The 24394-nt window shown below is 37.1% G+C and overlaps 2 protein-coding genes across 7 annotated transcripts in view; one reads left to right on the forward strand and one right to left on the reverse strand.

The window, feature by feature from the left end:
- Nucleotides 1–324, reverse strand: part of PIBF1 (progesterone immunomodulatory binding factor 1) — a 124995-nt gene extending 124671 nt beyond the window's left edge. For all 5 annotated transcript variants that reach the window (XM_062566912.1, XM_062566910.1, XM_062566911.1 and 2 more), the window contains exon 1: nucleotides 224–324. The gene's annotated coding sequence lies outside the window, so the exon portion shown is untranslated. The remainder of the gene's footprint in view (nucleotides 1–223) is intronic.
- DIS3 (DIS3 homolog, exosome endoribonuclease and 3'-5' exoribonuclease) lies at nucleotides 2–22176 on the forward strand. 2 transcript variants are annotated; one of them, XM_062566907.1, is made up of 21 exons: nucleotides 2–238; nucleotides 4447–4604; nucleotides 6173–6366; nucleotides 6485–6558; nucleotides 7688–7855; nucleotides 8840–9004; nucleotides 9962–10075; nucleotides 10160–10297; nucleotides 11388–11534; nucleotides 12483–12599; nucleotides 13311–13412; nucleotides 14090–14154; nucleotides 14235–14319; nucleotides 14725–14852; nucleotides 15320–15406; nucleotides 16325–16481; nucleotides 18137–18351; nucleotides 19564–19732; nucleotides 20167–20325; nucleotides 20783–20905; nucleotides 22050–22176. In XM_062566907.1, exons 1-21 carry the CDS (start codon nucleotides 8–10, stop codon nucleotides 22137–22139), a joined length of 2886 nt encoding a protein of 961 aa, XP_062422891.1. In that variant the 5' UTR covers nucleotides 2–7; the 3' UTR covers nucleotides 22140–22176. The 2 variants fall into 2 exon arrangements, with proteins under 2 accessions (XP_062422891.1, XP_062422890.1); XM_062566906.1 differs by lacking the exon at nucleotides 2–238 and adding an exon at nucleotides 1630–1735.
- The last annotated feature ends 2218 nt before the right edge of the window (nucleotides 22177–24394 follow it).

Raw genomic sequence — 24394 nt, forward strand, 5'->3', positions numbered from 1 at the left:
GGCCGCCATGCTGACCGCGCGGACGTTCCTGAAGCGCACGCGGGCGGGCGCCGTGGTGAAGGTGGTGCGCGAGCACTACCTGCGCGAGGACATCCCCTGCGGCGCCGCCGCCTGCGCCCTCTGCGCCGCCCGCCCGGACGGCGGCGGCGGCCTCGAGGCGCGGCCCGGCGGCGCCGCCAGCCGCCTCTGCCCCGGCCCGCACTACCTCCTGCCGGACACCAACCTCCTCCTGCACCAGGTGAGAGGCTCGCGGCGTCCCGGGCTGCCCCGGCGGCCGGCCGCAGCGAGATGCGCGCGGTGGCGGCGCGGCGGCATTGCCGCCCGTGCCCCGCTGCCGCCGATCCCTGGACGGGAAGGGGGAGGGAGTGTCCTGTCCCCCGCCTTCGGTTCCGTACCGAGGAGGCCTCCAGCGTCGCTGCGTACATCCTGGTTTTAGGTTGTAGCCTGTTTTTCTGCTTTCGCTGCCGGAACGGTAGGAATGAAAAACACTTTTTTTTTTTCTGATCTGAGTACGGTCTGAGACAAAGGGAATGAATGGACTCTGAAGCAGTGATCAAGATCTTCAGACGATTTTTTTTCCTGTCAGCCTAAACTTTCTTGAATGCCTCTTCTGCTCTTTGGAGATGGTTGTAGGCTTCGGTTCCTTACAGTATGATGTTGATCTTGGAATGATTGCTCCTTGCAGGAAGGGTGTCCTGCTGGACCTTGTCCTTATCAACAGACAGGGACTGGTTAGAGATGTGAAGGTTGGGGGCAGTCTTGGCTGCAGTGACCATGAGATGGTGGAGTTCAGGATCCTGCAGGAAAGAACTAAGGCAACAAGCAGGATTGCAACCCTGGACTTCAGGAGAGAGGACTTTGGGCTCTTCAGAGACCTAATTGGTGGAGTCTCATGAGTTAAGCCCCTACAGGGAAAGGGATCCAGGAGAGCTGCCTAGTATTGAAGCATCACTTCCTCCAACCTAAAAAGTGGTGCATTCCTATGTGTAAGAAGTGCAGCAAAGGGGGCAGGAGACCTGCATGGGTGAGCAAGGAGCTCTTGGCCAAATTCAGACGGAAGAAGAAAATACACAGAATGTGGAAGAGGAGACAGGCTACTTGGGAGAATTATAGGAGTGCAGCCAGAGTATGTAGAGATGCAGCAAGGAAGGCTAAAGACCAGTTGGAATTGAGTCTTGCAGGGGATTTCAAGAACAACAAGAAGAGATTCTTCAAATACATCAGTAGCAAGAGGAAGACTGGGGAAAATGCAGGCCTGCTACTGAGTGGGACAGGGGCCCTGGTGACAAGGGATACAGAGAAGGCAGAGTTACTGAATGCCTCCTTTGCTTCTGTCTTCACTGCTAAGGGCAGCCCTCAGGAATCCCGGAGCATGAAGGAAAGGGAGAAAGTCTGAAGAAAGGAAGATTTTCCTTTGGTTGAGGAAGATGGGATTAGAGACCTTCTGGGCAAACTTGACATCCACAGATCCACAGGCCCAGATGGGATGCACCCACGGGAGCTGGCGGATGTTGTTGCCAGGCTGCTCTCCGTCATCTTTGCAAGGTCCTGGAGAACTGGGAGAACTGGAGAGGTGCTTGAGGACTGGAAGAAAGCCAGCATCACTCCAGTCTTCCAAAAGGGCAAGAAGGAGGACCCAGGCAACTACAGGCCAGTCAGCCTCACATCCACCCCTGGAAAGGTGATGGAGCAGCTCATTCTGGATGTCATCTCCAGGCATGTGGAGGAAAAGAAGGTGATCGGGAGTATTCAGTATGGATTCACCAAGGGGAAAATCCTGCTTAACCAAACTGATGGCCTTCTATGACGGAATGGCTGGCTGGGTAGATGAGGGGTGGACGTTGTGTACCTTGACTTCAGCAAGGCTTTCAACACTGTCTCCCATAACATCCTCCTGGGAAGTGTGGGTTAGATGAGTGGACAGTGAGGTGGATTGAGAACTGACTGAAAGGCAGAGCTCAGAGGGTTGTCGTCAGTGGCCAGTTGGAGGCCTGGGGCTAGTGGTGTCCCACAGGGCTCAGTATGCGGTCCCATCCTGTTCAACCTCTTCATCAATGACCTGGGTGAGGGGACAGAGTGCCTCCTCAGCAAGCTTGCTGATGACACCATGCTGGGAGGAGTGGCTGACACACCAGAGGGCTGTGCTGCCATTCAGAGAGACATGGACAGGCTGGAGAGTTGGGCAGAGAAGAACCTCCTGAGGTTCAACAAGGGCAAGTGCAGAGTCCTGCACCTAGGCAGGAATAACCCTAGGCATCAGTACAAGCTGGGGGCTGACCTGCTGGAGAGTAGCTCTGCAGAGAAGCACCTGAGAGTGCTGGTGGATGACAAGTTGACCATGAGCCAGCAATGCACCCTTGTGGTCAAGAAGGCCAATGGTCTCCTGGGGTGCATTGGGAAGAGTGTTGCCAGCAGGTGGAGGGAGGTGATCCTGCCCCTCTACTCAGCCCTGGGGAGGCCTCATCTCGAGTACTGTGTCCAGTTCTGGGCTCCCCAGCACAAGAGAGACATGGAGCTACTGCAGAGAGTCCACCATAGGGCTACGAAGATGAACAGAGGGCTGGAGCACCTGCCCTATGAGGAACAGCTGTGAGAGCTGGGCCTCTTCCGCCTGGGGAAGAGAAGACTGGGAGGGGGGGGGATCTTATCAATGTGTACAAGTACCTGAAGGGAGGGTGTCAAGGGGACAGGGACAAACTCTTTTCAGTTGTCCCATGTGACAGGACAAGAGGCAATGGGCAGAAATTGAAGCACAGGAAGCTCCGCCTGAATGTGAGGGGGAATTTCTTCCCTGAGAGAGTGATGGAGCACTGGCACAGGTTGCCCAGGGAGGTTGTGGAGTCTCCTTGTCTGGAGATCTTCAGGGCCCGCCTGGATGCAACCCTGTCTACCATGCTGTAGGTGACCCCGCTGATCAGGGAGGTTGGACTAGATGATCTCCAGAGGTCCCTTCCAACCTTACCCATTCTATGATTCTGTGATCTCAAATGATAAGTAGAGGCTGCAGAAACATTGCATGCACAACAAAACCACCCTGGAAGCATGGCATAAGCTTTTCTCTGCTCTCCATCACTAATTCTGCAAAGATTTGGGTCAAGACAGGTGGCAGAACTTAAGACTCTGAGACAGTGAATTCCCAACTTTGGTGTTTGACATTTATCTTTCTCCCACAGTTTCTGAATACATCCGTATGAAGTAGAATTGTCCGTGCAGACGTTGGAGGCAGAAAGCAATTCATGCTAGCATTGCTTTTTTAGGAGAGGTGCATGACACTCATGTTCTAACAGTTACCCGTCCCAAAGGCTGTAAGAGTTTTCTCCACAAAACAGCAAGTTCAGCCTGTTGTTATCCATGGACGACTTATGTTCTTTTGACAAAGTTTGCCTATGCTATAGAGCAGTCTGTGAATGAGAATGTGCCAAGGTACATGGCCATGAAGCAGGGCAGCAGGGATTAAGAAATCTTAGTAACAGGAGAAACTAGTTTTACCTGGCAATTGGAACAGGACTGCAACAGTAAGACTTGGCCTGGTCATCCAGCTTGTACAGAGAATAACATTGAATGTCTTGCCCTATGAATATGTCTCTAAATCGTTTACATCATAGTGTTGTCCTCTGGAACATCAGAGGCAGAGAAGCTTGGCTTGTCATTGTTTTTATTTCTTTTAGCCATGCCCTTCAAATCGTTATTGCTGTCTCTGTTTTTTGGAGTTGGATTTGCACAGTTCCTTGATACAAACCCGGGAAATTAAGCACATATGTTTTTTCCGGACAAGAGCATGTAGCTTTGTTGTACGTTTGCCTTTATTGCATGCCGCTGCTATCAGGAGTTGTGAAAAAGAAATGCTCTTCCTCAAAAAACTAGGGCTGCAAAAGGGGTAAAGCACAGCAAACAGAATTCCAGTTAATGCGTAGAAATGAAAATTGTGGCACAACAGTGGGGTTGTTTTTGGAGAAAATCAATGTTGGCTTTAAATAGTATCTGCCCACTGTTACAAAGTTTTGCGTTGCTCATGAAGACAGACAGTGTTTATATTCTGTTGGATTGCTGTCAGTTTGTGCATAGATATGTTTTGTTTACAGGAATTATTATTTGCAACAACGCAGTTCATAGGAACAAAATTTCTAGGGTAGACCAGTTCTTAATAAACTTGACTGGAGTCTTGCAGATGTTTGGGCTGCATTTGTGGAAGTCAGAGTGTGTTCTCATCTCACTCCAGCAAAATTCTTGTCACCAGGAGACTAGAATACTTGAAAGTTTTTCCTGCAAGCAGAAGGAAGCTGCTTAATATATTCTTCAGTTTCCTGTCAATGAAAGGAAAAGGAATAATCAGTGCATCTCATTATTCATGTTAGTTTTATATATTAAGAATCAAGCAAATATTTAAAGTCAAGTATTGGATGGAAATAAATAATGATTTTGATTCATTTCCATTTTGTTCCTCAGATTGATATACTTGAAGATCCCGTTATTAAAAATGTCATTGTGCTACAGACAGTTTTACAAGAAGTCAGGAATCGGAGTGCGCCAGTATACAAGCGAGTTAGAGACATGATTGCAAACCCTGAAAAACATTTCTATTCCTTCACCAATGAACATCATCGGTAAGGTAGTGTGGAATGGAGTATAATAAAGCCATACCAATGGCCAGTAAAGGAAACTGGGAAACAGACTGGAAAATGTTAAGCTGGGTAAATAAAATTAGACCAAGACTTTTAAGGAATCCTGTTTGGAAATACTTGTTTGATCCAGGTGCTTTTTCGTTTTATAATTAATATAGGTATGCATATGTACATATGTAGATATATCTCCATATAATATGTATGCTTTATGTGTATGCATCTAATATATACATGTATATAGGAAAACAAAGTTAACAAAAATACTTTATTGTTTAATTGCAAATAGTAATAGAGATGATAGTCATAATCAAGGACAAAAAATAATTCCAGAGTGAAACAAATGATTGTCAGATCTTTTGCATATTATTTTTCACTTTTTCAGTGCTATCAAAAATATTTTACATGTTAGGAATGAGCTCAGAGTCAGGAACCACTGATTTTTTTTGTTTGTTTTTTTTGTTTTCTCTTTTTCCATTTTGTAGAAACATTTTGATTTCTCATCTGCTTGACTATATTAGTTGGCCTGAATGGCCAAGCAGTTAAACATTCTCTGACTTGAACTCCCAAGAGTATAAGAACAGTTATGCTGCATTATAACCAATGGGAAACTTTGAATTGTGAATGTCCACTGGTTAGCTAATAAGTTCAAAATATTTATAACCTTGTTATAGTTTCTATATTCAGCTATTACTGTGATAACATTTCAGCGTTGGAAGTAAATTTTTGAACCATTGCATTCATTTAATATCCTTCTTTATTAGAAAATGAAAATACTATTACTTGATCGAGATGCAATAGATCTGTGCCAAAAACCCTTGTAATCAATAACAGTTTTAGTAATTTTGGGGTTAGGCCTATAGTATAGCTCACTAAATTACTTTTCTGAAAATAATGCTTAGTGCTGAGTTTGAGTTGTACATGAGAAAGTGTACTTGCTCAGAATTATACAGAATTGTAATAGAATACAGCTTTGAGTCAGATCTGGGGAGCACATACCTGTTTTGTAGCCAACGGAACAAGCTTTTCTTGGAATCCTCTATAAGAGTTATTCCAACTGAGAATTTTATTCTGCTCTGAGCTCTTTTCCTTTTACGTTAATGTCTGTCCATTTTATTGTCCCTTTTAAACATATCCCAATACTTTTAACTTTACCAGCCCAGTCTATCACAGGTTTCAAAAATCTTTGAGTCATTTGGAGTGACAGAAAGCTCTAAGGAATGAAGAAGCAATTAATTAGAGTTTATTTGTGCTCTCAAGTAGTTTCCACTGCTATTATATCATAGTTCTACCTAACTGTTTATCTTATGTTCCTTACAGTCCTCAATCATCAGTGAGAAGGTTTTATTAAAAATTAATACCTTTTTGTTATTTTTCCCAACTCTCCTGTTTCTTGACCCTTCCTGGGCCTGTAGAATGTTACACATATTATAAAAATGCGTACAGCGGTGGTTCTTGTGGCATCTCAGTCTTGTTTCCGTCTGAAAAACGTTTGTAACGATTGATGTATGTAGATTTTTTTATTTCTTTTTTTTTGTTGTTGTTCTTTCTAGAGAAACATACATAGAGCAAGAGCAAGGAGAAACGTCTAATGACCGCAATGACAGAGCCATTCGGGTAGCAGTAAAATGGTACAGTGAACACTTGAACAAAATGAAAAATGAGGAGAAGATCCAAGTTATTTTCCTAACAAATGACAGGAATAATAAAGAGAAAGCTCTAGAGGAAGGGATAACTGCTTATACATGTAAGTAAAGTGGTGTATGGTTGTTTAATTTATTGCTGAGATATATATTCCCACTAGTGTCTTCAGACCTAAATCACATGCATATCTTGATTAAATATTTATGTGTGTACTTTTATAGGTGAGGAGTATATAAAAAGCTTGATAGCTAATCCTGATCTTGTAGACCGTCTTGCTTGTGTATCTGATGAAGGGGTATGTTTTTATTTTTTTATGTATAAAATAAGTGAATCATAAATGGTTTGCAGTATAACATTGGACTCTATTGGGGGCTGCTAGTATCAGTTTAGACAGTGAAGACTCTGGACTTCATTACCAGTTTGACAGTTGAATCTTTGACATCTTGAAAGAAAGAGAAATATCGCAGCTGTTTTAGGAACTGCTTATATACCTATTAGAAGGTATCAGCTAGTTATTTTCAAAAAGCTGGGTGCTTTAGACAACTCTGATGTGAAGACAAAACAGTAACAATTGATTAAAAGCATGTAAGTGTTAGAAACAGTTGAACTAAAATGAAAACTACAAAAATCTGGATTGCAAATCATTTAGTTATTTGTTTTGTTATATGTTGTTTCAAAGCATGTGTTAATTTATTGTTTTTCAAAAGCATTTTCTGGCTTTTATGGTCACTTAAGTTGATAGAAGTGCAGGCTTCTGCTCACAAATTGTTTACTTCTTCTATTTCTTTATGCGTCATGGTGGTCATAACTAAGGTTTATGTTTTCATATAACACTGACATAGCAGAAAACTAATCCTACCAAAAAAAACTGAAGGTTTATTCCATCAGAGCTAATTCTAACAAAATGGAGTGGGATATATAAGAGTGGGAGGAAAGTGGAGGGCTGAGCTAATATTTTTAGTGGTTACCTGAACTTCATTAAGCTTTAATGGATTGAATTTCTGCAAGGTTGAGTCACAGTAATATAATTGCATAATGTTTCATATAGCTACTCAAATTGTATACCATACGATCTACCATGCAGTACTCTGCTAATACTTTATTTTGTTAAGTGTATGACGTAGAAAGTATATCCAAATAAACATAAAAGCTTATGTCACTTGTGGAGTATGTTTGAATAACTGCAAGCATCAGAAAAGAAGAGGGATTCCCAGAATTGTCATTCTTCTATGTTCTTTGTACTTTTATGCTTAATTAGAAAAAAAAAAGTTACTACTTCATAGTCATTTTTAATTATTGTGGATATTCTTTGCTACTGATAGTTACGAATCTGAATTATGCTAGCTTGAGTTTCATGTTCATGAGCTCAGTTTTGGAATGACTACAAATGCAATGGACTGACAAACTTTATTTTTTATTTAAAGAAAGAAATAGAGAGCGGAAAAATATTTTTTCCAGAACATCTTCCTCTTAGCAAATTACAGCAAGGAATAAAATCTGGTATTTACCTCCAAGGAACCTATAGAGCAAGCAGAGATAATTATCTTGAAGCTACTGTTTGGGTTCATGGAGATGCTGAAGAAAACAAAGAGGTGAGTTTTGCATTTTAACTTCACACTATGAACTTTAACTAGCCTTAGTAATGACTTAAAATATAATTCTTTCTTGGTATCATGTAGTGTTAAAAATGAGTATTATAATAGTTTTTCCTCTTCTGTGTTTTCCTGCCATTGCTTCTTTCCTTTGTTTTTGTTTGTTTGGATATTGACTACTGAAATACGTAATATACACCTTTCAAGGGATATATTACACCTTTTTTAAAAGATGTACTTTGTTTTCAATAAAGTATTTGATAAATTAGAACTGAATATTAGTTATCATGACAGTTTTTTTTCAGTTGATCTGGATATAGCATTGTTTATTTCATTTTTAATTGGTTTTGAACTGTATTTGGAAAGGCAAAGAAACAATTTTGTAGGAGGATTTTCAGATGAACTATGGCAAGCACTGGAGGGTTCTTTTGCATTTTTTTTTTCTTTTTATTTTAATGCCTAAGGATAAGTAGATAGACTGCTCCCCTCCAAGCAGTCTAACCCTGTTTTCTGCTTACTGATACTGTTGCGCAGACACTATTTCCAGGCTGCAGCAGTTGTCTTCTGTTTCTGGTTGCAGCTGGAGCAGAAAGTCTTGCTCTCTGAAGTGTTCCTCTGGCTCTCCATTTCTTTTTTTCATATCTCCCAGCAGTCTGTGGAGGACCCTAACGTGCCAAACTAGAAGAGTTGTCTGAATGAAAGAGGGAGTTGGGGGTGAAAGTAGGAGGAAATGTCTGGGGAGAACAACTGTTTTTATAGAGAAAATTGGAATACTGAAATAACACCAGAACAGAAAGAAACCTAGGCAGAGGGAAAAATGCATCTCAAACATGCCATAAAATGGCATGTTCTTTGGCATGTGCAGGGCTCATGTGTGTGTATTCTCATCTATTCTACTGCTTTGACTTGTGTCTTGTTACTGTTGTCTTGAATATTTGCATTTCATTATTTTATCTTACTATGTTTATTTCTAAAAAAATCCAGATAATTATACAAGGACTTAAACATTTAAATCGAGCAGTTCATGAAGACATTGTAGCTGTGGAGTTGTTGGCAAAAGATGAATGGGTAGCACCATCTTCAGTTGTCTTACAAGATGACAGCCAGAATGAAGATGACATTGAAAATGAAGAGGAGAAAGAAAACATTGTATGAAATAAATAAGAGGGTTTTCATTCTATACTCTGTCTGCCTTTTTCCCCATTATCTCTCTTCTTTGTGGTATGAGTAAGATTTGTTGTCACAGAAAAGAGATGTTCTAGAGAGTTTGTTCAAATTCTTTAAATTTAGTAATTTTAACAAGAAAGAGAACTCTTATGTTAGCTTTCTTCAGTTACGTTGAAAGAGATACGAAATCTGCGGTACCTCAAGAGTGTTGAAAGGCTTTAGATTTATATATCTTTTATACTGATTCCTAAAAGCTATTGTGAGCACAGATTTTTTTTTTTTCCTGGGAACTTATTGCAACCGTAAGGCTATAATAAGCATTTAAATATGGAGCTATGTATAAAAATATATAGTTTGTTATTTTAAGGGAAGAAGCGGTTAATCTATGTCATAAGGTCCCAAATTAATTTGTTAAACTACATGAACTCAGGTACCTACTGAGTAGTAATTAAATAATCTTGCAAAGCTATATGCTGATGCCCAGATTAGGATATGCTGAAATAGGAGCAGATGTTATATCACGATGAGAATCAGCTTTTAAGGTGAATGCAAAAGCAACATAACTAGAATAAAAAATTACAGGAAGAATCAGTGAGAAAAGAAACTGGAGATAGTTGGAGGGTAAGCAGAGACAGTATGAGATGTCATTTTTTCAGAGTCTTTTTTTTTTCTGCCATTTTCTTCTTTGTTTTCTCATGTTAGGTCCAAAAATGTAAAGGTAAAAAACTCAAGATAGTAATGTTAAATACTACAAATATTAGAAGTTGTGCAAAGGACAGTGGGTGGGGAGGCATAGTTCTGCTTATGAAGTCATAATATACTTTATGACATTATAGCAATACATAATTCGTTGCCACTGTGGCTTGAGAAGTCTGCTGTAGTCAAACATGTTAACTTAATGAGTTAATACAGTTTTGTGTTTTTAACTCCTCCTACTAGTTGAAGGCTTCTGTTAACAAGAACATGCTGAGACCTACAGGAAAAGTAGTGGGCATTATAAAGCGAAACTGGAGACCATTTTGTGGCATGCTTTCCAAATCACAGATCAAAGAGGTAAGACAATATCAAGTAATTAGAAACGCAGAATTTGTTTTTTAAATTAGAAATTATTTTTTTCCTTTTTCTCTCTATTAATAGGCAAGGCGTCATTTGTTTACACCAGCTGATCGCAGAATTCCCCGCATTCGAATAGAAACCAGACAAGCAGATACATTAGAAGGACAAAGAATAATTGTTGCTATTGATGGTTGGCCCAGGAATTCCAGGTATCCTAATGTGAGTTTTCTTTTCTTTTTTTTTTCTTTTTTGAACTGTTACTTATCTGATTTTTTGCAAGGTGTTTGTTATTATCGGTAGTACTGAGTGACTTCAAAGAAGTGTTGACATGAATTTTGATTTGTGTACCATTCTTTGGCGCAAATTACAGAAATCTCTAAATAATTTAGTTCACTTCTACCTCTTCCCCTTCCCTCCTCCCACCCTAAAAATAACCCAGCTATGCTTTATCACACTTAGAAAGTTTGGTCCTCAACTTCTGCAGTAAATATATATGTGCTAACTAAGGTACTTTAAAAAGGACTAGGGACTGCCTTGTTTTAGCCTGGATTCCTAGAAATGAGGCTTCTGCTCTGGCTCTGTCTGCTCATCCCACACAGTGATCAGCATCCTGGCAAGTACACATTGGCCACATTCAGTTAAATTGCCAATGGAGCAGAGTTATAGATAATTAAGTTCTTTAAAGTTTTGTGTAAATAAACAGGAGGATAGAAGAGAGAGCAAGGACACTCATTCATTCATTCCAGTTCATTGATGAATAATAATTAGGTTTTGAGTGGGTACTCGTTGGCTAGTCTACAAGTACATAGCTTATAATGAATCTCTTGTGTATTTAGAGATATGGAGGGAACTTGGAATATTTGGAAAAATTGTTAAGGCAAGTGCAGCATTGCTGCAGGGGATGAGAGACATGAGGAAGGAACTAGTATTAATGTGGTATTTGGGGGTAGGGTGTATGACAACACAAATCCATAGAAAATTAGACTTTATTTGTTCTCTTGCTTATGGAATCATTTTTTTTCCTGGAAAAACTGAATTGCCATTTTTACAATCTTTGTTTTATCTGTGGAGAATTTAAGACTATTTCCAGGAAAAGAGTCAGTAAATTTTAGAGAGGGAAATAAAAAGTTCAGACTTACTGAGTCAGTTAAATATTTAAAATGAGAAAGTAACTGAAGAAGAAAAGATGATTCCTACTGCGTAGTTTAACACAGTAAAAGCCTTTTGGGATTATCATCTCAAATAATTGTTTGAGTGCTCAAATATTTAGTCTGGCTTGACATGCATACGTATATATATTGTTTCTTAGGGTCATTTTGTAAAGAGCTTAGGAAATGCTGGAGATAAAGAGACTGAGACAGAAGTTCTTCTGCTTGAACATGATGTTCCCCATCAACCTTTCTCCCAGGCTGTCCTTAGTTTCCTACCAAAGATGCCATGGAGCATCACAGAAGAGGTAATGAAACTCATTTTTAAAGTATTGTAATAATTACTATGCCACCTTCTTCAAGTGGAACTATAGTTTTTTTTGACATTCCTGAAGATGACTGTGCAATGTAAGATCATCTCTAAGAGTTTTTCATCTTGCTAGGTATCTTCTCTAACCAAATGCGGCAGTCCATATGTTATCACTAAATATTCTGAGGTAATAAGATATCCTGGTATAATCCTGGTATATCCTGGTATAAAGTATTTAGTCAAACAAAAAGAAACTATATAAAAATCAGAGTTGTTAAAGTTGCTGTTTGTAAAATAGCTTGTTTTGAATGCTGTAAGTGATTTTATCCTCGGTAACTTAAATATGCAAAATGGTTGCTTTAAAATGTACAAAAAATACCATCATGGAACTTTCTTTGAACCTGGAAACTGATGGAGGGTTTTATCTTTCTAACATTAGTTGTATAGAAGTTAGTGGTCTAGTCTTAAAATACTTATCTGGGATCTTTTAGTTTCCGTTGTACAAAGGTAAATCCCTCCAAACTGCATTTCCTTTCAACTGTCCTAGACATATAAGCCTTTGACAGTTAAAGTTAGTTGAGAGAAATCACATCCAGAACAATTTGTTTAACTTTACATCAGATTCAAAATTTCACTTAAAATTTCTTGGTCCTGCTGATTCTGAGACCAAGAAAATACTATGTTCTGTTCTATTTCTCCTCCTGTTTACTGTTAAATAAAACAAGTTTCAGTGCTCAAGATCTTACATCTTTCTTAGATTTTCCTATTGCTGTGCAATTTCATTTTATAAGTAAGTAGTAATATAAATTCTATCCTAAAACTAGCATACCTGAATTTTTTAGTTGTTTTGGAAAAGCTTATCAGAAGTACCTTTCTCAAATGATGATTTTGACTTCAATTATATAATATAGTCTTTTAACTTATTTTTTCCTTTTTTTAATTCCAGGATATGAAATACAGGGAGGACTTAAGGCAGCTGTGTGTCTGTAGTGTAGATCCTCCTGGCTGTACAGATATTGATGATGCATTACACTGTAGAGAATTAGAAAATGGAAATCTGGAGGTATTTTGTTTTCTTATCAAATGAGACATTATTTATTCTTCCAACAATGCAGCAGTGACAATAGGAAATGACACAAGCAAAGCTCCAGATAGATTGTAAAAGAGATTAATGATGTTTGCCCAGTTGTGAGATAGGAATAAATAGAGTTGACTTGCATTAGACAAGCGTCAAAGTGTGAGAATTAAATCTGTCTTCTGAATTTACCCTGCTTTCTGTCTATTTGGTATGAGAATGTGACATACTCAGCTAAAGCTGTAAATAAATTCTATAAATATGGCCATCTACAGCAAGGATAAGGAGTCACCAGAAGAAAGAGTGGAGCTACTTCTGTAATATTACTGTAGAAAAAAATGATTTTAAGACAGTCATGGAATTATTTATTTCACTCTTGAAATTTCCCCCCCCCAAAAAAGAAAGAAAAAAACACAGGGAGATTAGTTGGACCTGCAAGCAAGAGGAATTACATTGCTAATGAATGTAATAAATGTAACTTCTCACTAAACATATGCATGCCTTATTGCTTCAACTATTTTTTAATATAGATAAAATATAACTTAAATATTCCTATAACTAAGAGCTGCTGCAGGTAACTGGTAAATTGGATTGTAAATAGAGATTTTTAGAAAGGTTCTTCCATGTTGAGAGTGATTATTTTTTTCCTCCTTGTTTCAAAAAATACATAATGTTATGCTGTTTGTTTGTTTGTTTTAGGTTGGTGTACATATTGCAGATGTCAGTCATTTTATTCGACCAGGAAATGCTTTGGATGAGGAATCAGCAAAAAGAGGAACAACAGTGTACCTGTGTGAAAAAGTAATTGGTTTTTATATAAAGGATTTTTAAAATAAAGAGGTTGAGTTTTTTCTTTCTTTTATTTTCATCTCTTGGGAGTACAGCCATTATCTCCAGCCTAAAACAGTAGAATCAAAAACCAGTAGAATTTGGGCTGCACTTAATTTGCATACTGTTCTTATCAAAACAAATGTGCTTTCTGTCAGTCAGACTCCTCAGCAAATGGGAGAAATACTATTATTTTTAATAAAAAATATCCCTTTTGACTCCTATGTTTGAAGCATGTATAACGTGTAGTTCTAAAACTAGACTACTAATGTTTTAATATGGATCTGAAATTGTAAAAAGAAGTGATCTTGTTTTGCCCTTTCCATAGTCTTTTCCTGTGATAGCTAAATCTCTCTTGGTGCCTATGATTTATATACATTTCAGTTGTACATTTAGTCCTGTTTACTATAACTTATTTCTCACAGACCACATTTTCTCTACAGGAATATCTTTACTAAACCAATTGATAATTAAATAGATCCTGGAATGAGTTTCCTCTAATGTAGCATACTTTTCTTTCAGAAATCTGAAAATATATTTATCCTTATTTTCATGATGAATAAATCAGTTATATTGTTTCTGAACTTCTATTGTGTTGTCATGTAATTAAAAAAATAACAAGTCACGCTTTTTATCCTTTTATTTTGCAGAGAATTGATATGGTTCCAGAGTTACTTAGCTCCAACTTGTGTTCCTTGAGATCTAATGTGGACAGGTATTTGATCCATACTTAGATTCTGACAAGAAACTTCAAATGTGTATGTGGGGATTTTAACAGATATTTTCTTCTCATAGGCTTGCATTTTCATGTATATGGGAGATGAACCATAAGGCTGAAATTCTAAAGACCAGATTTACAAAGAGTGTTATTAATTCCAAGGTTAGTCACATTAATAGTACTATCTTTCTAAAAATAACCTAGATACGTTTTTACAAGAGCAGTATGGAAAAGGAAAGGAAAGGAAAGGAAAAAAGAAAAAAACCTTGATGCTAAAGTTTCCTTCTTTCTCTTGATTGATTGATTTTCTTGATTGATTGATTTATATTTTCTTAGAATTAGAAAATGACTCTTAAATCCTGAAATATAACAGATGTTTAAAAGAACAGGAAATATTTTTGTGGAGTTACTTTGCTATGAAATTAAGTGTAAATCTGTTGATATACATTGGACCTGGTTTATATATACCAAGTAGCCATAATTTTTCAGTTAAAAACAGTGGAATCTATAATCTTCTTCATTATTCAATTATGCATTATGCTGCCTTTATTTTTTTTTCTCTTCAAGGCATCTCTCACGTATGCTGAAGCACAGATGAGAATTGATTCAGCAGGCATGAATGATGATGTTACTACCAGCTTACGTGCACTAAACAAATTAGCAAAAATTTTGAAGAAGAAAAGAATTGATAATGGGTAATCTGTTTATTGTCTCTGTTACCTTTTATTTACTTTCTTTTCTAACTCTCTATTGTTGTCAGACTTTATAATGTTCTTTTATGTCCATTTTCCAGTAAAAAAAAACACTTGAAAGAAGTTTTTTTTGCCTTTTTGATTTGCATTTGTTTGCAAATTCCCTCTAAAATATAAACTGAGAATGCTAACTTTTCCTTTTTGTGGCAAAACAAATCAGGAACATGGATCTCATGTAGTCATTATAAAAACACAACCAGAGGAGTAGCATTTTAAATTTGAGAATTTAGCTGACTATGATGTAGACCAACACTGTAGTTTCTGCTAATTTGAACACTAATTTTAAATATTTATTTTAAATTTCTGCTGCTAATATTTTCATATTAAATTCTGATGTTGTGCACAGGCCTGCAACCTAGCTGCCATTTCTGCTTTGTTGTAATTCATTGATTCCACTTACTCTCTTCCAGAGCTTTAACACTTTCTTCACCAGAAGTTCGTTTCCACATGGACAGTGAAACTCATGATCCCATCGATCTACAAACTAAGGAGCTTAAGTATGCCCTTTTATTTTCCTCAGCTGGTTAATTTGGGGCAGGGAGTTAACTAGAAGGAAAGGGGTGTTTGAGCAGCTACTTTGCACTAAGGGTATACAAAGTTTATGTAAATAGTGCAGGACAACAATCCTAGAAGAGTCGGTCCTGTGTGTTTTACACTATTTATGAAGTATATAAACTGGTAAAATCTCTTACTTCACAAGCCTTAACTGTGTGCTTTAAGCTTAAGTCTTTACTACTGATTTAGTGGAATACTAGATTCTGTACTTCTGCCATCCCACTGAGTTATCTGTGATACTCTCCTAATGTTATTACCAAAGGAGAGGAAATAGAATCTGGTGTTGTGGAGCATAGAAACCATAAGAACGACAGAGCACTTACTGCACATGTGCAGCATGATACAGAGACTCTTAGAAAGGAGTTTGGAAAGGGAGCTACTAATTCAAATTTTTGACGCTAGATACTTATTTTCTCTCAGTACTACTCAGTTTCTGTGCCGAAATCTACCCTCCATTATCAGTACTTTCATAACTTATGCTGTGCAACATGTTGCTTTTAAACTTAATATTGAAGCAGCACTATTAGATTGCTTAAGCAGAAATAAAGAGGCATATCTGATGGTGTCTGTGGAGAGAGCAATGCCATTTTAAAGTGCACTTTTCTTTAATATAATTTGTGAATTTTTTGAGTATTTCTTTGCATTTTTTATTCTGCCTCCCAGTATTTGAAACTTAGTAAATATTTATGTTATGTGTTTGTGCTTAAAAATGTTTGCCTACTTGTACTGTATAAAAGTTCAAAGACATGAGTTTACTGTTTATAATATTGTCAAGATGAGGAAGTTTTTCTTCAATAAGCACTTAAAGCAAATACATAATTCAATGCTCTTCTAACAATACAATTTTTTTCTATTGATAGAGAAACAAATTCCATGGTTGAAGAGTTCATGTTGCTTGCCAATATCTCTGTAGCACAAAAAATATATGATGAGTTCTCAGAGTTTGCCTTGCTCCGAAAACATCCTGCTCCTCCCCCATCAAATTATGACATACTTGTGAAAGCAGCAAAGTCTAAGGCAAGTTTTTACTATACTAATGAAGTGAGTTAATTATGAAAAACTGTGTTTTCTTTATGATTAGCTGCTTTCCAAAGAATAAGTGTTGGAAGGTATTAAAGTGTATCTGCTATATTTTGCGACCTTTAGTACTTGCAGCAAGGCATCTGTACATCAAGATGAAAGGATCAATCTTGTGCTTTTTAAAGATCTTAGGTAAAGGAAGCAAAACACTCTTTGAGTCTCTTGTATTGTAACTGTTGTGTGCTTTGAAAAGTTTATCTTCTCCAAGCCAGATACGCTTTAAAAACCTGCTTTGGTTCCGTGTACACTATTGATCCACTTAAACTGTTCAGTTACATCAAATAACATGTCTCAGTTAAAGTCAGGAAATAGGAAAATGTATTCAGATGTGTTTATAGTTCCTGTCCTCTCTTTAGAACAGCTAGAGGCTGTTATAGCATGAAAAAAGTCTGATTTAATTACAAAGCCTGAAACGGAACATAATTTTTCCAGTTTCAGAATTTCTCTATATGAGTTTCCTTGTGGTCCTCATTTGAGCTAAACTGTCAGAGTAGGTTAAAGATTATGCATTAATAATTCTTTTCCTTGAAACTCTATCCCCCACCACCCTTGTTTTCTTTTTTTCTACCTCTTAAGTATAAGAGAGAAATTTCTAAATTTTAATACTATATTTTAGACAAGCAAAACCCAGACCAGTTGACTTTCCCCTGATCTGTACCTGGAATAATGATTTCATTTCTAATCTGAAAATGATTTCAAGAAGTACTGTTTTTCTCATCAGCCTTAATTTCTCTGCCTAGAAAACGTCCTTTAAATAAATCAAAGTTACTTTTAACTTCTCCTCATTGGACAGAACTAACACAATTGAGTGGTAATATACTCTATTTTGTTATGCCTTATTGGTAAACATTCAGTTATTTTACCATAATAAAAACATACTTTGATCTGTAGATCAATCTTTTGTTGTCAGTGGTGTACATGAAGGAAAGCTACTGACCTTGTGATGAAACTGACTCTGTGGGACTGGAAATTAAAAACGTGTTTTATTTTCAAACTCTCTGTACTTTGTCAAGGATCACTGGCAGATGTGGAAAGAGCTTTATATCGTGTATTAACAGTTTTACAGGTCACTTTTCTGCGTACATGTTTTAAAACTTTTGTGGCAGAAATACAAGAAGATTGATTAGCTCTTATGTTGTACTTGGATGAAAATCTTAGTGTGTGATACAAATGAAATAGAATTGTGGGTCACCTCATAGTTTTACCATTTATTATTATTGCATATCCTTTCTGATTTAGTATTTAGAAAAGAGATGGAAAAAAACAAGCTAAAGTAAATAATAAGTATAAAGTTGTTATTCTTAGTTCTGAACTGCTGCCTTTTTTGAGTTTCTGGACTATTGACTTAGCCTTCCACTGTTTGTATAGCGCACTAATGAAAATGAGGGATAGGTATGTGCATAGGTGTGGGGTTTTTTGTTTGTTTTTTATAATGCCATTCCATTAGGTTGCTGTCTGTGCTTCAGAATTTATCTGGTTGATACCTGTGCTAAGTAACTGCTATGATCAGCAGTATGTATTTAGCTGTTGTACTGCTGCTTCTACTCTGTTAATATTTACCAGTAATGCCTGACTCACTTTCTTCCCTGCAGAATTTGGAAATTAAGACAGATTCAGCAAAGGCATTAGCTGAGTCTTTAGACAAAGCTGAGTCTCCTGCTTTCCCATACCTAAATACACTGTTGCGAATTTTGACCACTCGATGCATGATGCAAGCTGTCTATTTCTGTTCTGGAATGGATAATGATTTTCATCACTACGGTTTAGCATCACCTATTTATACACACTTTACCTCACCCATCAGAAGGTACCTCTATTTAACAAAAGTTTCAGAGGACAAAAGAGAAAAGAGAAAGTGATTTATATGTTAAGAAATACTATTTTAAACTATGTTGTTTTCCATTTAAAAAGAAATGCTATTTCTGTTTAGTTACTTAAAGTTCTTCAGTTTTGGATTGGAGAAGCAATGGCTTACATGGTGTTCTGTCTTCATTTAAGTCCTTCGGTACTCTTAAGTTCACTGCAGACTATTCCTGATAAAGATAAATAAAGACTCACAAGTTAAAAACGAATGAGCAATACATCCCTAATATATATTTCTCTGGCACAGAAGTGCATTTTGGACCACTTAGAATTAAATAAGTCAACAAGAGACTGAGGCAGATTTTGACCAATCATTTTTAAGTGGGAACTGTGTTGCAAAATATTATCATAATGTAAACTTGTAAGGAGATTGCACTTGACATATAAAAGCAATGTTAATTGGAAACTTACTACTTCTCTGAGACATTATAATGAAATTTCATGTAAGTATGCATATTAAGGTGCCTCTTTAAAATTTTAGTTTTTTTTTTTTTTTTTTTGAAACCAAGAAATAGCTAAGTTTAAATAAAATAATTGTCATTATATTTTGTTCATTAGAAACATTTCAAGTTAAATCTCATATGTGGAATGAAATTCCTATGCAATATTTGTGGAACTTCTAAGTGTCCTTATTTTAAATTTCAGTTACTAACAGAAGTGTTCAAAGGTTCCTGGCTCAAGTTTTATAACAAAGGTTACCTAAGCAGGAAAATTAAGTGAAATTATGCTTCGAAGAGCTGTAGTATTGAAGTACCATTCTACATTGATTTTGCCTAACTAATGTGAAAAGAGAGAGTGGCTTAAGCTGCCACAGTAAAACATCATTCTTGAGTCAAAAAATCAACTTTGTTCCCTCTTTGTAAACCTTCAATAATACAGGCTCTACTGCTAGAACATAGAAATTCTTTACTGTTAGGTAAAGAAAAAAGCAGTACAGTCCATTCTGTCTCAGTAGAGAATATCCCTTGGTCAACAAAGAGAACACGATCTTGAATTAATACAGAGAGTTAGCAGCAGACTATCAATATTACAATGGATTTTTGGTCTATACCATCTATGAGAACTTAATAATGTTGGTTGTTTTTTGTTGTTTTTGTTGTTTTTTTTTAAGACAGCATTTTGATGCGTGATCGATCATTTAGTCTGTTTTTTGCAGGTATGCTGACATTATAGTACATCGACTTTTGGCAGTGGCTATAGGAGCAGACAGTACATACCCAGAACTTACAGATAAACACAAACTAGCAGATCTCTGTAAAAATCTCAATTACCGACATAAAATGGCTCAATATGCACAAAGAGCATCTGTTGCATTTCATACACAGGTAAGTAGTTCTGAGATGTGGGGATTAACTGTGGAAAATTCATGTTGTTTTTAAAGGAAGGGAGAAGAATATTGAGTCATAGCAATTGCATTGTTTGTTACATGGCAATAACAAATCAAGTCTGCAGGAATGATTAAGAATGTAAGTGCTGTTTCTTTGGGAAAAAGCTTCAAAATTACAGTGCTAGTTCTGAAAAAATAAGCATAATGGCATCTTGAGAATTCTTTTTACTGTTTCTTGTGAATATTATAAATGCTTAACAGTGCAATGGTATTATAAAAAGCTTATAAAATTATTTGAATTGCTTTAATATGTTTTGTAATGATCACTCATATAATTTGTATTTGCCCATGAATGTTTTACTTTCATAGGCCAATACATTTATAATCTGTGAGAGAGTGTTACAGTGTTCATATAGATGATTTCTGTTCTAGCTGTTCTTTAAAACCAAAGGAGTGGTGAATGAAGATGCATATATATTATTTGTAAGAAAGAATGCAATTGTGGTCCTGATTCCCAAATATGGATTAGAAGGAACAGTCTTTTTTGAAGAAAAAGATAAGCCAAAAACAAGGCTCGAGTTCAACAGTGAGGTATGTTTTATAGGTTTTATTATTAATTAGCTTTATTTCTTGATTTGATAACTGATCAGAATGACTAAAATCTGTTCTATCTGGCTTTGGAGGGTGGTAGTCTTCTGTAAATAAAAGTTTATTAAATAAATCCGTAAGATGGCTTAAATAAAAATCTAAAGGAAGAATGGGTTTCTGTAAGGCAGGTATCAAGGTAAGTATTAATAATACATGAATAACATAGCATATATTATTCAGATAGGTCTGAATAATATATCAGACCTATCTGAATAATATATGCTATGTTATTCATATACTATCACATATACTATGTAGTAAGACACATTGGACATTCATGACTATAATTTGTCTTAATTTCTATTAGCACATTACATTAAAAATTCTGCATAAAAATACTTATTTGTATAAAAATAAGATGTAAGCAGTAAGTTTGTTTATATAAAGTTTCAATGTTTAGGTACCATCACTTACTGTGGAAGACACAACATTCCATGTATTTGACAAAGTTAAAGTGAACATTATGTTAGATGCTTCTAACATTCAACATCAGAAAATTCGCATGGTATTGGTAGAACCAAAGGTAAGCACAGGTTTTGTAACTCATTGGAATATATTACCTGTCAGTAACCTTACATTACAATTGAAGATATAACGTAAATATATATTTAGCAGCAGAGCGTAGCAATTGCTTTATATCCACTCTCAACAAAACAGATCTGCTTTCACTTCACAGACTTCTGAAAACAATGTAAGCTTCTAAATGAAATTTGCCTTCTGGGTGCATCAGGGAGATTCCAGTGATGGGAAAGACAATGATTTGCTAAAGTTTTGCTGAAGAGCTCTCTTGAATTTCACAGTTCTTTCCCCCCCCCACACACACCTTTTTTTTTTTTTTTTTTTTTTTTTTTTTTTTTTTAAGTAAAAACTTGGGATTTTTTTTTTGTTGTTGCTGTTGTTGTTCCAGTAAATTACTGTGTAACTGTGGTGGTAACTCAGACTTCTGAGGGCATCCAGGGAAGTCTGTATAAATCGCTGGTTCTTTGAGGAGGTATATAAATGTCAGTCCTTTCTTTATAAGATCCTAATACTATATCTCTATGGTGTTAACTGTTCTAGAGTCTAGCTGCTTCTCAGTGTAGGTAGAGTCTGTTTTCCACTTATTTCAAGTTTTTACAGTTTCTGCTAAATCTACATCTCTTTTTACTACGCAGTGTCCTCAACTACACATTGAGGCTCTCTCTGGTCCTGTGCTTGATACCAGCAGAACTTCTTTAAAAAAATGCTACAATGGGGACTGTTTTAACCTAACAGTCTGCATTTCACTTTTAAGGTCTGCTTTTGCGTCTTTCTCATTCCACAGCTACCACTTCCTTGTAAGCACTTGAACAACTGAAAAAGCACTGTGCAATACCTGATGCAAAAGAAGCGTTGGCAATAAACTAATGGGATGGGGTGCTGTTTGTTGTACAGAACACTCCCTGTTTTTCTCCCAGGTATTGCTTCAATTTAGGGTTCTACCTGTGATAGTTTTATGATGGCAGACCTCTTTTTTGGATGACTACTCTAAGAATTTGTTGATGTTGAGATGGTCTTTGAATTTACTTGTACAAGCCTTCTAGAAGTTTTATCAGGATAACTTAAACTATTTAATTTCTAAAATATATATAGTTTAAGCTAAAATTTTGATTAACCTTTTCCTGACTTTTATTTCTATTTTACTGTAGATACTAGGAAGAGATGTGCCTGCAAATCCAACTACAGAGACAAGTGTCAGCAATGAACCAGAGAAAAAGAAAAAGAAATTACAACAATAGTTGGATATATAATAGCTAATAAAAAGTCATACATGAATTGTTTGTATTTACGTATTTTCCCTTACAAACTGCCAGAAACTGATTTTATGTTTACTGTTAAATACGTATTTTAATAATTTGTAGAACTATAGATTTTTTTAAAGTGTTTTTTACAAGCACATGTAAGAATGCAAGAGCACATTTGTTTTCAAGTATGTCCATAGTTTGTCTTATGGATGAAAATAAATGTTTCTGAAAGTGAAGAAATATTCCCAGGATTTTCAGTTTGTGTGTTTTAATGGGGCATTAAGTATCTGTATGACCTAAAAAATGTAGGGTGTGGGGGTGTGTGTGTGTGTGGGTGTGTGTGTTTGTCAAAATCAGTTTCATGGAAACTTCCACTACTAATGAAAGAAACATTCAAGAATTAGTTTGCTGCATTCAGTAGAACAATTTTTGCTGTAACTTTATTCTCAATGCCAGTTACTTTGTAATAAGAGAAACTCTTTGACTTCCAAGAAACAGTCTGAAAGCAGCAGCCTTCCTCCTATAGTAATGCTGCAAACCATTAGAATTTGGCTAATGCTCAATAGTTTCTCTTTATTTTTTGCCAGCATGCTCAGAGGGGTAAGATTCAGTGTTCAAACAACCAAACAAAAAAAAAAAAAAACCACCCATCTCTGCTGTTAAAGAATATTGGACTGGGGCTGCCTAGAGTTAATCGCTTAGCATTAGTAGCTAAATTTACTGAAGTCTTAGACTACCACCACCAAGACTACAGCCAAGGCCAGCTGCAGCCTGCTTTTACAGAAGAAATATTTTTAACCCTCATATATAACTACTGCAAAGAAAACCTAGAGGAACCCCTCCCAGCAGCAGAGGGTGCCAGTAGGCCACAAGAAAATTAGTAAAAAGTTGCAGAATTGGTGAGCAGGAGTCAGACTATGGGAAAGGGGCTTTGCGATCAGGTTGCAATGTGATAAACAGAAGTAAGAACTGGTGTGTGGGGGAGGTCCCTCACTGGCAGAACCCAGCTCAAGCTGTCATTACTGTACATGTGCCATTATAATTTCTTTCACTTTGGGCTTCAGACTTCTGTCTTGGCAGGAATGTAGGGTCAGACCCTGTTATGGGGGCCAGGAAGCCTAATTTTCTGTAACATCTACCACAGCAATACTCAGTCTCTTTCATGTCTGTATCCATTGTTCACTATTCTTCTGTCAATCATTTAATATACTGCTTTGATCATGATTCATCTGAGGAAGCTAACTGAAAGTATAACCTTCAGGAGGAGAAAGCAAGAATCTCCTTACTAGGCATGTCATATGTGACGGCACGCTCCTCCCTCCCCTCTCCCCACCTCTCCATAAACAGCACATGGGCAGGGGCTGACTGAGCATGTGCCAGCTAAAATCATCTAGTATGCAGATATGACCATGAGTCAACTATCTTACCCCATAAATGGGGGGGGGGGGGAGAGGACAGCCCAGAGCCCACTGAGCTCTCCTGCACGACAGCAGGCTGCACTGCAGAGTCTCCTCTTGAGCACGGATGCCTCTCAAGGTTACTCCTCGAGGCCAAGAGACTCCTTACCCTCGACAGATCCTCAACAAGTGACTAACAGCACGCAGAAGCTTTGCAAACTTTGCTAAGTCGCATCTCGGACTGATGGTACAAATAATTCTTTAGATACAAACCACTGACCAAGTCTGAGACTAAGATTGGATCCAGCTGCACCCACAGACTCCTCTGAGGAGGAGTTTGGAAGACAAAGGGGTCCATTCAACCTCACAGCTCAACAGGAGAGTCTCCCTGACACTTTCATCTGACCCTTTCCTCCATACAGTAAATAACCAAGTGAACCTTGCCATCAAATCTTGCTAAATCACTTTATCTACCATTTATCTCAGTAAGTCATATTGCTGCTTCTGAGTGAAGCATATCACTCATCTGCAATATTATGTATTCAGTTTCTGAGAAAAAAACAACCGAGTTCAACAGTTGGCAAAAGTAACCTTACAATAATTAACTGTAACTGTACCCTTCTGTAACCAAGCCCAAACTAAAGTGTGTTAGTTTCCACCCTTAATATTTAAGGCAGTTTATTGGACAAAGACCATCAATTTCAGGAAGGGCACACAAGTAAAGTTGTGGTGATGATTCTAGCATATGTTGCCAAGACAGGTGGTTGCACTTCACTACTTAGAATTTCCCGAAAAATGAAGTTTTCATGCCTTGGTCAACTGCATCATTACAGTCAAGCTGCTTCATCTAGC

This window comes from Rhea pennata, chromosome 1 (assembly GCF_028389875.1).
Source record: "Rhea pennata isolate bPtePen1 chromosome 1, bPtePen1.pri, whole genome shotgun sequence".
Taxonomy (NCBI): domain Eukaryota; kingdom Metazoa; phylum Chordata; class Aves; order Rheiformes; family Rheidae; genus Rhea; species Rhea pennata.